This window comes from Desmodus rotundus, chromosome 8 (genome assembly GCF_022682495.2).
Source record: "Desmodus rotundus isolate HL8 chromosome 8, HLdesRot8A.1, whole genome shotgun sequence".
Lineage (NCBI taxonomy): Eukaryota > Metazoa > Chordata > Mammalia > Chiroptera > Phyllostomidae > Desmodus > Desmodus rotundus.
The window spans coordinates 38,277,011-38,293,470 of NC_071394.1; the positions used below are offsets into that span (position 1 = coordinate 38,277,011).

At 37.1% G+C, this 16,460-nt stretch overlaps 1 protein-coding gene across 1 annotated transcript in view; it reads right to left on the reverse strand.

Annotated features, from left to right (window-relative positions):
* The window catches only part of DNAJC5B (DnaJ heat shock protein family (Hsp40) member C5 beta), a 60,104-nt gene extending 48,393 nt beyond the window's left edge, over positions 1 to 11,711 (reverse strand). Inside the window, exons 1-2 of the mRNA XM_024572338.3 lie at positions 11,589 to 11,711; positions 5,079 to 5,205 (exon numbers count right to left, since the gene is read on the reverse strand). Coding sequence (XP_024428106.1) covers positions 5,079 to 5,197 — 119 coding nt within the window. The 5' untranslated portion in view covers positions 5,198 to 5,205; positions 11,589 to 11,711. The remainder of the gene's footprint in view (positions 1 to 5,078; positions 5,206 to 11,588) is intronic.
* Between the last annotated feature and the right edge of the window lie 4,749 nt (positions 11,712 to 16,460).

Genomic DNA, 16,460 nt, shown 5'->3' on the forward strand with positions numbered 1-16,460 from the left:
CTGGGACCATGGTGTTTTCCTGAGAAGCTCTAAGTTGGTTTAAAAAGGCAACCTTGATGGAAAACAGCCTAAATATTTATCAACAGATGGAAAACAACCTAAATATTTATCAACGGGAACTGATTAAATCATGGGACATCTTTATCATGGAATATGCTGCAATGTGAAAAGAATGAAACTTTTTATGAACTGATCATTCCTGAGGATGATTTCCAAGGTATATTGTTAAGAGACAAATGCAAAGTACAGGATAGGAGCATCATTTGTATTACAAGGAAGGAAAAATTAATATATGTTTAGGCCATTTACATTTAACTACATTAAATGTAATTACATTATGTTAGGGATTAAGCCTATCATTTTATTATTTGTTTTCTGTGTGTGCCTGCTGTTTCTCACTCCTCCATTTCCCTTTACTTATCTTCTTGTGGGTCATTTGAATATTTTTAGGGATTCCATCTTATTTACTTCTAGTATTTTGGGTGTGTGTGTGTGTCTGTGTGTATGAATGACTTATCACAGTCTACTGATACTGTTTTATCAATTTGAGTGAAATGTAGAAACCTGACTCCCATTTGGACCCCATTATCCTCCCCAATTTTAGATACAATTGTCTTGAGTATCGGATGATGTTATAATTTTTATACCATTCATCATATGCAATTTTGAAAATTCATGAGGAAGGTAATCTATTTTATTAACCCATATTTCTGCATTCTTCATTTTCCTTTCTCCCTTCCCGATGATACAAGATTCCTTTCATCATTTTCTTTCTTTTGAAGAACATCCTTTAGCCATTCTTTAAGAGTAGTTCTGCTAGTGATAAATTCTCTTAGTTTTCCTTTATCTGAGAATGTCTTTATTTCCCCTTAATTCCTGAAGTATAGTATTACCAGATACAGAATTCACAAGTTGATAGTTCTTTTCATTTAGCACTTGAAAAATGTTGTGTCACTTCTTTCTGACCTCTGTTGTTTCAGAAGAAAAATCTGCTGTCATTTGAACTGGTGTTCCCATATAAATCATGTGTTGTTTCTCTGTCTGCTTTCAAGGTATTTTCTTTGTCTTTAGTTTTCAAAAGTTTAATTATGATGTGTCTTGGCATGAATTTCTTTAGATTTATCTTATTTATTATTCACTCAGCCTCTTGATCTGTAGGCTTATAGATTTGGCCAAGCTTGGAGAATTTTTAGTCATCATTTCTTTGAATACTCTTTCAATCCCACTTTGTAAATGTTGGATCTTTTGTTACAGTCTTACAAGTTCCTGCCACTCTGTTGTTTATTTTTAGTTTATTTTCTCCCTAGGTAACTTCCACTGATCTGTCCTCAACTTTACTGTTTCTATCCTCAGTAGAAGGATAGAATGGAATGGAATGGATAGAAGGACAGTAATGGAATGAACTCTCCATTACAGAGTTCATTCAGTTAGTTGTAGCATTTCTGTTATTTTTCAGTTCTGTAAGTTCCATTTGGTTCTTTTTTTATAACTTCTATTTCTGTGATGAAGTTTCTAGTTTTTTCAATTGTTTCAAGAGATTCGTAATTGCTTGCTGAATCTTTTTGATTATAGTTACTTTAAAATACTTACTACATAAATCTAATATCTGGTTCATCTCAGTGTGAGAGTCAGGTGATTATCTTTTCTCATGCAAGTTGCAATTTAATTTTTTGTACAATGAGTGATTTTCATCTGGATATTTTAGCTATTATGTTAGGAGACCCTATTTATACTTTTCTATTTTAACAGGCACTTTCTAGCTTACTTTTATGGACTGTGAATCCACTGACAATCTAATGTTTAGAGCCTCTGTGGTGTTATTTTGGTCTGTTTGGTTTATCACCTGCCTTTGGGCCCCACACTAGCCCTCATTGGTGCTAGTTTAGGAAGTGAAAGGAACTTCCCTAGCTTGGTTGTCTGGTGCTTTTAGGTGAGGAAAGGGAATCTCTAAGGCTGCAAAAAGCACTTCCTGGGCTGCATCTTTGTTGAGGCAGAATCCTCCTTGTTAATATCTCCTGTCAAGTAGGATCTCTGAGTGATAAAGGGGAGTCTCAGGCTGGTGGGAAAGTCCTCTGGCCAGTTTTGTAATGAGGACTTTAAGATGGTCCCCTTTGCTGTTTCTGCTGGGCTTATCTAGAGTTGTTGGCCGGGCTCCCATTCAATTTGGAGGGAGAACAAGACTACCTGGCTGCCTTCCAGTTGCTAGAGTGGGTATCAGGAAAGGCCAGGCCTGGATTATCTTCTCTTGGGTGGGGAGTCGTAAGATGCCCCACCACTGTATTGTTCCCTTGGTCCTGTGGTCCCTAAACAATTCATCTTCTCTTTTTACCTTTCAGGGTTCTCTTTTAGTTGTCTCTTCTGTTATTTCCAAGGTTTTTTAGTTGTGCTTAGCAGGGAGGAAGAGATACAGATAAATCTATACCGTCCTGCCCAGCCCAGAAGGTCTGCATAGATGCTTATATAGGTATAAGATCTCTCTAGAAAGATACATGAAGAATTGCTCTCCTTGGAGAGATAACTTGGAGATCTGAAGTAAGAGAGAGACATTTTTGTATACCTGTTTGTATGATCTTAAAAATAAACATAAAATATAAAAGAAGGAAAAATGTCTTCTAACTCAGCTTTGTTTTCAAGAGCACAACCAAGGATTGCAACAGAGGTCAAGCAGCGTGTGGATTCAACAGTTGGTAATTTTATTAAATTTCATTGGCTTTTAATTTCACTATATTTTGACTGCTTTGATCCAGATCCTTGAATGTAAGAATAATATTCTCAGTAGATTTTCAGCCTGCTCATTCACTTCAAATAACTTGCAGAATATAAATGTGTAATTTAAATAGAAGTAGATGTGTTTGGCAGCATACTAGTACCCTAATCAGCTGAAGAAATAGTATTTCTATGATATTAAAACAAAATTAATAGGAAGATGCTGATTACGTGAAGACTTCAGGTTGTAATTATTAAACTTGCAAACAGCTCAGCATAATTAGTGCCTTAATTAGGATATGAGCTGAAATTTTAATTTACAAAATTAATAAAGGCAATTTAAAGTTGTATTTGTAAAGTGGGTTTTAAAACTTACAAGGTAGCTGGATATCACTTTTTTTTCTCATTTTGGAGAGCATCTTTGTAGGTACTAAGCTTAGAATACAATTATTTTGATTCCCAGCTCCCACCTCCAGCACAAAGCTTTAAGAGTCAAGTTTAGTGACCCTCAACCAAGGACACACAGGGCCCAGCAGCTCCTGGGCACACTCCTGGACAGCTCTCAAACATGGCAAAACAACAAAGACTCTTTCTCTCCCTAGTACCTTCAGTGAAATATAAACTAGAAGATTGATATTGACTCTGAACAAACTTCACGATTTTGACAGGACTGTCTGGATTCAAATGGCAATTTGGTCTTTAACCCATGCTTCTTGAAGGCATTTGGGGTCCTACAGTTTACCACATGGTGAAGGTTCCAATCCAAAGCCAAACAATTTTTCCATCAGTAGATAAAAATAGAGAATTCGGTAAATTTTGGTGGGGTAGTGATTTAGGAAAAAATAAATATGAAATCCTACCTTTGTTCCTCATGTCAAAATAAACTCCAAATTGATCAAAGATTTAATGTGAAAAAGTAAAACCATAAATATATTAAAATAAGTGGGTTAGTATTTTTATAATATTGTAATCAAGAGAGGCTTTTTAACCATGACAGATAAAACAAAAATCCATAAAGTAAGTGACTAAGAAATTTATCTATTTAAAAACTCTAAACTTATGTATATCGAAAAACAAAAACAAAAATAACCATAAGTTGTAAAATAACAAGGCTAAATAAGAAGTAACTGATTAAAAATAAACTTTGACTTATGTTTTGATTCCTTTTTCTTCCTAAAGGCACAACTTTATTCCTCAACAAATAAGAAAATAATTGAAAATATGCATCATAATTTATGTACAAGATAAGTAACTACAGGGAAAATTAAAAGAATGTGCATGTTGCCCTGACCAGTGTGGCTCAGTGAGATGGCGATGTCCCTCAGAGCGAGGGCTGCCAGTTCCTCTCCCGGTCAGGGCGCACGCCTGGGTTGTGCGTTTCATCCCTGGTTAGGGCGTGCACAGAGGCAACAGATCGATGTTTCTCTCACACATCGATGTTTCTCTCCCTCTCTTTCTCCTGCCTTTGTCCTCTCTCTAAAAAAAAAATAAACTAATCAAATCTTTTTTTCAAAGAAGAATGTACATGTTTAAAAATAGCTTATGAAGTAATTAAATTAGAGAGTAGCCATAGCATTAAAAATGTGAATATTTAATGACAGTGAGATAGTTTCATAATAGGACCTTGTTAAAGTGAAAGATAAAGAATACAGATGACTCTAATTTGATTTTAAAATGTCTTATCTAAACAGAAAACAGACTAGAAAGAAAAATATTAATAATTATTATTAGAGGTAGAATTATGGCTAAATGTTATTATTTTTATTTTTAGTAGTTTCCAAATTTTCTGTAATAAGTAAATTATTTTTGTACTCATTTTTTTTTAATTCCTTGGAGCTTTAAAGAAAAAAAAATTTCAATTTTCCCCCAAAACATCTAACTTGGAACTAGATCAGGTATGAAAGATCAAAGCTGAAGATTTAAAAGTATAGCATATAATACAGCAATTGCAACAAGCTACCAATTATTTTTTTTTAAATCACTCTACTAGATTTGTTGTCATTGTGTCACATGGGTTAAATTACAACTCCTAGTCATTCACGGTGAGATACCTCTCTCCTCTCTCTCTCTCTCCCTCTCTTCCTTCTTCCTCCCTCTCTTTCCTCTCTCTCTCTCCACCTCTGTCACTGTAGGCTTAGAGCACAGACTGCCCTTTCTTAAGGCCCAGCATCATGAGACAGTTCTTTCATAAAATCAGTATCTGCCTCTCTATTCCCGACTGCCCGTATTTGTAGAACAGGGAACGTGAGTTCCAAAACTGAGACTACTTGGTCTTAGCAGGAAGCAAATGTCTTTAGTTGGAGGCACCTGCCAATCACAAGATAACTATCACTACTAGCACAGGAAATGTCATTACTGAATTTCCTTTGTACCTGTAGGTTTTCTTAATTTCTTCATTTGATGCTCCCTTATGCAGACCAAGAACTTCATATAGAGCTTCTCCTGAGGTCGACATAGTCCGCTGTCTTTGGGTAGGTGTGTCACATGCCATTTTCTCGGCTGTAAAACCAAAGAAGGGAGATAGCCATGAAGCTTATGCATACTGGATCCCACTCTCTAAATGGGAGGATAGTTCCTTTCTGACCTTTTGTAAAATGACAATCTGAAGTGCACTTTTGTGCCAGCTGCAGAATGAGGGGAGGAAAGGGTTAGGATTGCCAAAAGTAGAACTTCAAGTAAGTGTTAAAGGCTATAGGCGGCCATGCAAAGGGAATATGGCTTTGCCCACATGGTTAAATAGAAGCAAAGTGTTGTCTAAACACTCAGCTAACTCAGAATTGTTGAGAAACAGTACTCACAGGTCAGCCACATGTGGATTTCTTTTTGCTTGAATTCGTATAACTCCTTTTTTGTATGCTTCCCAAAAATCATCCATTTTACCTTGACTCTATTGCCCTAGCCATTGTTGGAGCAAGAGTTTAAAAAAATAAAAACAAAAACAACTTTCTGTAAGTATGAAGAAAAAAAGTCCTGGTCTTATCTGGGAGCCAGGCTAGAACTTCTCTGCAGCTGTGTGATGCCAGGGGCCCTGCAGTGGTCATGAGTTCTGCCCCTGAGATAACTCCCTTCCCTGTGGTCTATCCAGAAAGAGTTCTGCTGTCCCAAGTCCCAAGGAGCCATCTTCCTGCTACATTCTGCCTCTAAGAGGGGGCACACAGATTAGCAAGCACACCTGGGGGTATTCCTTCATCCAGTATTTAACCTCTCCAGCCTTAATGTCTTCAGCTATAACATTAGGATAAAAAATCATGAAGACATCTTAAGGATTTAGAAATAATGCATATAATGTACCTAGGACCGAGTAGGTCGAAGGAAAAGGTAACTATTTTTATCGAAGGCAGCACAGTGTATAATTCAGGCACTGCACTGTAGTCAGACCCTCAGGGTTGGAATACAGGCCTCGCCGTGACTCAGCCACATGACCTTCCCTGTCTGTAGGTTGGAGACAAAAATGTGCCTAAACACATGGGGCTGTGGTGAGAATTAAATGAGTTAATATATTCAACAAAAGTAGACATCATTATTCATAGCAGAATTATTCATAAAAGCCAAAAGGTGAAAGCAACCCAAATGTTCGTAAACAGATGAATGAAAATGTGCTGTGTACATACAATGGGATATTTTTCATGCAAAAAAGAATTCTGACACATGCAACAATACACATAAACCTTGAAAACTATGCTAAGTGAAATAAACCAGTCACAAAGAACAAATACTATATGATTCCTTTTGAATGAGGTACTTTTTAAAATCAATTTATGCTTTTCATTATAGTTTTATTGCATACATATGTATATACAAATAACAAACATTTTGTTTTTTTAATGGTTTATATTGCACTTTATGTCAATTTATGTAAATTTTATGTCATATTTTACCATAAAACAAAACAAGAAAAAGAACATAAAAACTACTCAGATTTCCAGCTCTTCTGACCACAAATTCCTTGAAAATCATCATTCATTTCTTGGCTTTGGGCCTTGTGTAGCAAGTGCCATGAGTGACTGAATGTGAATGAATGATTGTAGAGGGGCCCAGAATATGGTGTCAGGGATGTGGAGATATTCACGCTCAACACAAGCAGTCTATAGAGACAGCAGTGGCGGCAGCAGAGCCCGATGGGCATGTCCCAGTGTCAGGTGGGCTCAGCTGGAGTCAACTTCCCTGCTCTACTCCCAGCAAGCTAACGACCAAACTAACACAGGCAAGAGCAGAGCCTGTCAAATGGTGCCTGGTGGATGAGGATGGTTTTAGAGGCCCCCTGAGGCCCCTATATTGAACAGCCAGGGCTCGTAACCCTATGGAATTCAATTAAAAAGAACAATGTGAAAAACTTCAAAATGTTTTTGTGAGCTTTTAGCTTCTAAAAGTCAGATCCCAGCCAAAAATCCTGCAGCCCTGAAGGTGCTGAGGACAACACTGACGTACCTGAGGATGCAACTGTGGTATGACTCATTGTTCCCAACTCAATTAGCTTCCCAATGTGGAGGCCCTGGAGGCCAGGGGGGCAAGAGTCCCAGATCCCTGGTTCACACGAGGACAAGAGGAGAAAAAAATCCCAATTTTGCCTGCCACAAAGCAGTATCTAACAGATGTCCATACTGACTGGCAACCATTCAGTAAATTCTAGTGCTTTTTATTGCTGCTCTATCTTTCTAACCCACCCATCATACTTTCCCTAGGAAGTAAGCAATTCAAGGCTTGGGGCTGTGTCATTCATCTCCGTGTTCTGCGCCTGCAGCTTAGCCCTGTCTTGGAACCACAGCCCAGCTGGCTATTTACAACTGAAGGAAAAATTACCTGAGCAACTGACAACCTCCCTACTTCCTTTCCTGTTTTCTCTCTCCTGCTGCCACCACACACACCTAGCTAGGCTCAGGATACTGATGCTCCGCTGCATACATCCATCTAATACTTCCCAGTAATAGAAGCAACCAGAAGACTTCTGACAAGTCACACTCTATGTCAAAAATGAAAGGGACTTAAACCCTGGCTGGTGTGGCTCAGTGGATTGAGTGCTGGCCTGGAAACCGAAAGGTAGCCAGTTCAATTCCTGGTCAGAGCACATGCCTGGGTTGTGGGCCAGTTCCCCAGCTGGGGGTGTGCGAGAGGCAACCAATTGAAGTATCCCTTGCACAGTGCTGTTTCTCCCTTTCTCCCTCCCTTCTCCTCTCTCTAAAAGTAAATAAATAAAATCTTTTTAAAAATTAAAAATAAATGAATGGGATTTGGAAAGTAGGGATTTCTGAGTGACTTGGTAAATAAGGAATGGGGCCACAGTCTTTATGCTTGTCTCTCTGAAAGTTTAAGGTCTTGCTAAAAAGCAAGATCCCCAAAGTCACTATGAATATATCAACATAGGGATTCAAATGCTAGGACTGTAAAAAATAGAGTTAAAGGCCATCTAAGCCAATTTAACAAATGTCATTTGGGCCATTCTGGTCAGAGATTATTGTAGTAAACAACTTTGATATTACCCTCTTAGCTCTTCCTGTCTGGGGAATTCCTAGGTCCCCACTGAAACAGATGTTTTTCCTGAGACCTGCCTCAGTCTTACCTGATCTTGGTTGAGTAGATTGGATGCAACAAATCAGAGCCCTTCCCTAGGTTTTTTGTTTGGTTTTGGTTTTGTTTTTTTTTTAGTATAGGACAGTCTCTCAGATGGGAAAACCTCTAAAATGTAAAATTTGGGTATTGTTGGCTTTCCTGAAATGAGAGAGACTGAAACTGACTCACAGAAGAGGAGAGGTGGGAAGAGATGGAGAGAGAGCCCCAGTAGGGTTGAGTCCACTGGTTCCAGTTGTTTCTAAGTGCACTTGCAACTCTTCCCCTCCTACAGTTTGCCAATCAACCCTTGCTTGGAGTGAGCCAATAAAATCCCTCCTCATACACAAATTTACGCACAGTTTTTCTTTTGTGCATACTTTAGCTAGATTTTGGTCACTGTCAACCAAGACTCCTTAGTGTCATATGCTCTGTCAATTAAACACGAGTAGTGGTTCGCTGAACTCCAACCAGGCTAATCCATTGTGCATTTTTCTTAAATCACTCTATGTACCTTTCTTTTAAATTGAATGTGGCTTCTAGTACTTGAGAATGAATACTTTGGGGAAATGACAATGATATATGAAGAGATTCAAACCAAACAAATTCAGATGTACTGTGTAGACATTACTAGCATGGCTAAAAGGAGCAGTGATAAATCTGGGTCGAGATGCTTTCATGAAGAAAGTACAGAGACAACTAACCAGGAGCACTAAGAAGAAACAAAAGTATGGCAGGTAGACCTTTACATTATCTATTTTTCGCTATATTCAGCATTCAAAAGGAATTTTCAATTTGAGGGGAAAAAATTATTTACTCTTCATCATCTGTATTATGAAATGAAACAGTTGTCAGGGTTCCCATAAACCAACAGATAGTCCTAAATTCAATTTTAACAAGGCACAGACATGCCCAATTTCCACTTTGGAAGCATCGTATTCCATGGCCAGCTTTAAGTCCTTCTTACTTGGGTCTTGCTGCCACTAATACAGGAAAAAAGATTTACAGGTTACTGAAGGTAGTTTGCTAAACAGATTATCATAATACCCACAGCAGAAAATTCGGTTACTTATTCAAAGTCTGCAGTGCAGGCCAGGTCTTCAGGGAGATTGCAAATTAATATGGGATACAAAACTGAAGTCCAATATTGAAATCAGTGTTCAGGGGTGAAATAATTATTGAATATAGAGGTTAAACAGAACAAGAAGGAATCTTCTGGAGGGCAAGGATTCAGCTTTGTGCCCAAAGAGTCCCAGCGTTGTGCTTGGCACATATTAAGTATGTGATAAATTTCTGTTGGGTAACTAAATTAAAAAGTGGTTAACTTAATGGGAATGTCAGGGAGAACTTCAAGAAAAGATGAAACCTGAGCTGATAATAATACTACTACTTGTTTCTGTAAAATCTGACACAATCTTCTACTATGGCCCTTGTATCTAAGCCTGACCTTGGATCTTCATGGACTTGGTGGCCAGTGACTCTCTTATCATCTGTTTTCATATATCAACATGAAAGAGGACTTTCTGATTTGGGGGAGCTGAAAGAAGAGGGACCTTTTTGACAGTTTGGGACTTTTTTTCCTAAGGCTGCCTCCTTCAAAGTTATCCCAGGTGTGGAGCAAGAGAGATGGGGTCAGTTGGAGGCTACCGTTTCTGGAGAATACTACTGGGAACAGACTGGGATTTCTCCTTCCCTGTCCCACGGCCATCCCTCTACACACTCTTCTTCCCAATGGAAGAAAGGAAGGCAGATTCCATTTCTAAAATAATTTTATACATAGACACTCCACCAATGAAGACAAGGTAACTGGCTATTCCCTTGGTTTGTGCTTTTTTTTTTTTCAAATCAGCTGTTCATTTATAAATCTAATCACACTGTAATCTGTACCTACGTGAAATTTGGTAGCTGACTTGCTCTGTGGTATGGACTGAACAATATTCAAAATGGGTTGTTATAGAGAGTTTGGTAATTGTTTATTATCTGTATCATCTTCTTTGCCCTATTTTCCAAAGCCTTCCTTTCAGACAGATAATGTCTATTAATGAAAGTACTAAAAAAAAAAGCCCATTGACATCAGTACTGGAACACAAGCTAAAGAGCTCGTTGATGAGGTTAGTAGTTGACTAATCACAAACTGAAACATAAAGGAACCAAAAGACTGCGAGGTTGCTCCCTGTGCATCCAGCAGCAAAACCTGCTACTTTTTCTGTTTCCTTGCTGAGCTCTTCATGTATTATTGATATATACAAGATTTAGTTTCAAATTCAATAGAGCAATACATTGAAACCCTTAGTTGTTTTAATATGTGAAACTATGTTATGCCCCAAGAACACACTACAGAGTAATAGTGAAAACATCTCCTAAAGGCTCTCCTTAAAAAACCTTAAATAATGGAGGCACACCCTTATTTGAGTCCTTATATAAAACATAATTTTTATGAATTCTTTTTCTGTAGCCTTTTGAATTCTAATATTCCTATGAAAAATTCAAGTCTTTATTATTTATTCATAGTCTCTCATCTGTAAGCTATCCAATGAAGTAAAAAATGTCAAGCAAAGTTATTAAGTAATTTAATTTTGATCATCCAGGACATGATACTTAATCTTCTGAAGTTAAATATGTTCCAACTGCATTACGACTCATTAATATCATAATTTCTTAAAGCATTGATCCCTGTACAGTCACTACCAAACCACGTATGGCTCCCCTGTCCCTTGATATAGATTTAATTGACAATAGGTTCAGCATTCCAATCATGATGGGTATCCAATTTAAAATAAACACATATTTCAAAGGCTGTAATTCCAGGAGTCCTACACATTTTGTTCTAAAATTTTCATGTTGACATGAAATGTTCCTCAAAGCAACATGTTCACATAAAATGTGATCATGAAATATTCAAAGCAAAAGAAGTTTCATCTACATCTATTACGTGAATTCTGAAAAATGGGGGACAGATCAAAAAAGTCTTTCTTGCAGGGTCCCTTCATAGTTGAGAAAAGGAATATGGGCAGGAGAGATGATCATTAAATACAGCAAAAACGCTTTTGATGGCTTGGGTTGGGGAAACCAACATGCTCAACCATTTTGTTATTACTTCTGTAATTCCTCCATAGGGATCTATTTATTAGAACAAAATCTCCTTATTCAAATCATGTCTCTTAAAGCTAAACACACATCCAAAATGCTAATTCTATGATTTAAATTAATAATTCTTCCTAGCAGGATTACTTATTTGCTATTGAAAAATAATTATCTCTTCATTGCACTGGTATTTATATAAACAGCAACCTAACCACAAGACTTGCAACTCAGAATGTTTAAATAATCCACAATACCTGTTCCTGTGACTCCAATTCTGTGTTCTCAATCTGGAACAACTTGATGTTTTTAACTGGTCTGGAAATAAATGTGCAAAGAAATAAAGGCAGGCAAAAACGAAAGGAGATGTTCCATACCTGTTCCACTGTTTCAAAGCAAATGGCTGTTCCTTTCCATTGTTCCCATGCAGAGTTAAGCGGGTCAATGGAGTCAAGTTACTTTTCATTTGTTACCCTATCAGCCAATTGGTTATCCTTCTGGAAAACATAACAAAGAGAGAATAAAACATGCATGACCATAAAGGTTGCCATTACAAAACATTTAGTGATACCAAAATACCTGCTACAGCTAATTTGCTCTTTAGTCAACTGGTACTTGGTTTAACCAAACACTATAATGGAACTGCCTCTAAGTTCCACCAGAACTTTCAATTAAAAAAATATGCTAATCTCCTGACATGCAAAGTGAATTCTTTTAATATTTTTATTGAGATGTAACTGACAAAACATTATATCTGTTTCAGATGTACAACATAATGGTTGATATTTGTATATATTACTAAATGATCACCACAATAATTGTAGTTAACATCCATCACCATATATAGTTACAGAAATGTTTTTCTTGTGATGAGAACTTTTAAGATCTATTCTCTTAGCAACTTTCAAATATGCAATACAGTATTAACTACTGTCACCATACTGTACATTACATCCCAACAACTTATTTTATAACTGCAAGTTTGTACTTTTTGACTCCCTTCACTCATTTTGCCCAACCCCCAGCCCCCCATCTCTGGCAACCACTGATCTGTTCACTGCATCTATAAGTTCTGGTTTTTTTTATTCAGCATATAAAAGAGATTATATGCTATTTGTCTTTCTCTGCCATCACTTACCATAATGCCCTCAAGGTCTATCATATTGTCATAAATGGCAAGATTTTCTTTTTCACGGCTGATTGATACTCCATTTTATATATAGACATATATACACACACATATATATCATATATATATATAACGTCTGTCTAGAAAAAGTCCAGCCACTGTTAATATGGGAATGGTTTATGTGATATTGATGTAACCTGACAGCCAAGGAGAGTGAACTGGAATGCATGTGTGTGAACAATGATGACTTCACTGTACTAGTCAGTGGGGGTTGTAGATGCTGTTGAGCATGTATACTGTGTGGCTGTCGCATTCAGAATGTCTGAGCAAGTAGAGCAACAAATCTGCATCAGGTTTTGCATTAAGCTTGAACATTCTTCCCAGAAACTATTTGGGTGATTCAGAAGGCTGCAGTTATGGGCAACTGGTGATTGGCAGCTTCATCATGATAATGTACCTGCTCACAACTCACAGCTCGTGCAGATTTTTTTGGTGAAACATCAAATCACCCAGGTGACTCAGCCCTCTTACAGCCCAGATTTGGTGCCCTGTGACTTCTGGCTTTTCCCAAAACTAAAATCACCTTTGAAAGAGAAGAGATTTCAGGAAAATATGGATGAGATTCAGGAAAATACGACAGGGCAGCTGATGGCGATTGAGAGAAATATGTGAGGTCCCAAGGTGCCTACTTTAAAGAGGACTGAGGTGTCATTATCCTATGTACAATGCTTCTTGTATCTTTTTCAATAAATGTGTCTATTTTTTATATTGCATGGCTGGATACATTCTGGACAGACTATACATATATGTATATATATGTGTATATATTCACACACATATATATGTATATATTCACACATATATATGTATATATATATATATATATATATATATATATATATATATATATATATAACATTTTCTTTATTCATTCATCCATTGATGGACACTTAGGTTATTTCCATTTTTGACTTTTCTAAAAAATGCTGCAATGAACATAGGGGTGCATGTATCTTCGAGAATTAGTGTTTGCATTTTTTAGATAAATACCCAGAAGTGGAATTGCTGGATCATACGATAGTTCTATCCTTAATTTTTTGAGGAACCTCCAAACTGTTTTCTATAGTGGCTGCACCAATTTGTAATCCCACCAACAGTGCACAGAAGATTCTCTTTTCTCTACATCCTCACCAGCACGTCATTTCTTACCTTTTTGATAATAACCATTCTGACAAGTGTGAGGTGGTATCTCACTGTAGTTCTGATTTGCATTTACCTGATCATTGGTAATGTTGAGCACCTTTTAATGTACCTCTTGGCCATCTGTGCGTCTTCTTTGGAAAAATATCTATTCAGGTCCTCTGCCCATTTTAAAATCTGACTGTTTGGGGAGGATTGCTGTTAAGTTCTTTATATTTGGGGGATATTAAGCCCTTATCTGATACATGATTTGGAAATATTTTCCTCCATTCAGTATGTTACCTTTTCATTTTGTTGATAGTTTCCTTTGATGTGCAGAATCTTTTTAGTTTCATATAGTCCTACATGTTTATTTTTGCTTTAGTTGCCTTTGCTTTTTGTGTCAAACCCAAAATATTATTGCCAAGACCAATGTCAAGGAGCTTACTGCTCCTTGGGGGAGTAGTAATATGTTTTCTTCTGGAAGTTTTATGGTTTCAGGTTTTATATGTAAGTCTTCAATCCATTTTGAGTTGATTATTATGTCTGATATAAGACAGGGATCCAGTTTCATTCTTTCACATGTAGCTGTCCAGTTTTCCCAACATTATTTATTGATGAGATGGTCCTTTCCCCATTGAACAGTCTTGGTTTCTTTGTCATAAATTAATTGGCCATACAAGAGTGGCTTTATGTCTGGGCTGTCTGCTCTCTTTCATCTTTCTGTCTGGTTATAATACCATTACCATACTGTAATGATTACTATAGCTTTACAATATAGTTTGAAATCAGGAAGCATGATTTCTCCAGCTTTGTTGCTCTTTTCAAGATTGCTTTTGCTATTCAGGGTCAAAGTGGGTTCTTTTAAATTTTATTTTCTTTAGGTCAATTGCTTCAAAGTTACTACAAAGACCATGTAACATTAATATGGAGGAACCTGTAATTTCTCACTACATAATTCAACTATTTTTATATCTGAACATTTTTACCCTGATCTTAGTCAAGAGACACTGAGTCATGGTTATCTCCATCTTAGTCAAGGTGACTGAGGGAGTTTTAAGAATTAAGAGATCTCTTGAATTTGGCACAATGGGGTCTGGTTCCCAAGGCTGAGTAGAGTTTAAGTGTGCTGCCTAGTATGACAGGTAGCAAAGCCTAAGACTATTTCGTGTGAACTTTTCAGCACTTCCATCTAGCTGGGAGTACTGGGATATACATATAAAGGAATAAAAGACTATTTCTCATAGATCCTGACTTCCAGCCAGAGTTTAGGAAGCAGCCCATCATCAAACAGAGAAATAGAGTGCTGGGGAGACGGGGGGGGGGGGGTACTAAAGACATTTAGAACTACATAGCCAAGTTCCAGAATCACTTCAATTTAAAGGCAATGTCCTTTGATGAAATAAAATTAGTTGATGTATTACTATGGTGAGATTAAGGGTAACTTTTTATTTATTATTTAGAGAAAGGGGAAGGGAAGAAGAATGAGAGGGAGAGAAACATGAGTGTGAGAGAGAATCATTGATCAGTTGCCTCTCATATGCGCTCCATCAGGGGACTGAACCTGCAGCCCAGGCATATGCCTGGACTGGGAATCAAACCAGCGACCTTTTGCTTTGTAGAATGATGCCCAACCAACTGAGCCATAGCTGTTAGGGTGAAGAGTGACTTTTTAAAAAATTATAGTTTATGTTAAGTTGAATTTAATGAATATATTTAGTAAAATTCATGATCTTGCACAAATAACTACATTCTTCTTAAATCATTACTTTTTAATTTTTTAAATGCAGAAAAATGATTTTTGCAATTTTTTAAGTATTGCAAAACTCTTAGGTGAAGGAGAACTGTAGCTCTGTTTCAAAGAGCAAACACATTTTCTTATTTATCTAGTAATTCAGCAGTTATTAGTTTAAATTTTTTTATTGTATCTTTTTGATTACCATTTAGTCACCTACTAGATCCAGGCACTGGGCTAAATACTAGAAGTACACTAGTAAACAAAAGCAAACATATGCTCTGGGTTTGTGGGTCTCAGGGTTACAGTACATTAATGAAGTGATTACTTGAAGAAGTATGAAAGGGAGACTTTGGAGAGATGCAACAAGACCATGTAAATCCATAGAACAGAGGGGGATCAGAGAAAACTTCCTCAGGCAAAAAAAACCAAGCAGAAATATGAAAAGAATTAGATGATAGGGTTGCTAGTAGACACACATATATTCTAGGCAGGTGACAGAGTATGTTCAATGGCCCTTGTGCTTAAATCAGAGAAATAAAAGACGTGTTGATGTGCTATCCTACATAGTGCATAGGATGTCAGCGTATGCCTATGCACATTGGCTTCTGATATAGCCTCTAGAGATACAGCCAGAAATTGATGGGATCGTATTCCATTCAAACAGGTGAGGCTTTCTAGAAGTGGTGAGCTTTGATGGTGTTTTTAGAAGGAAATAAGCACTTAATGTTAAATAAGCACATCATGTTAAGCACATAAATAATTCCTTGATGTAAAATGCACTTAGTGTATTGTAAAAGCATTGTCTATTGAATCATTCAGGTTGGAAAAGGATAACTTAGAAGATATTCCAAGATTGAAACAAGTGGCCTTTCTGCGAGATAGAAAACTGGAGAGAGAATGATGTGTGTGTAGGGTGGGGCAGTTTACATGCTAATTTTCCCTGTATATTCTATTTATGGAATCTTCACTATTCCCTTGGGTGCTCCTAGAGACACTGTATTCTCAATTACTAGACAGGGCTAGGGTTATTATAAATTAATAATGAGTATATCACCACAGAATCTGCATCAGGTGCTAGACAAA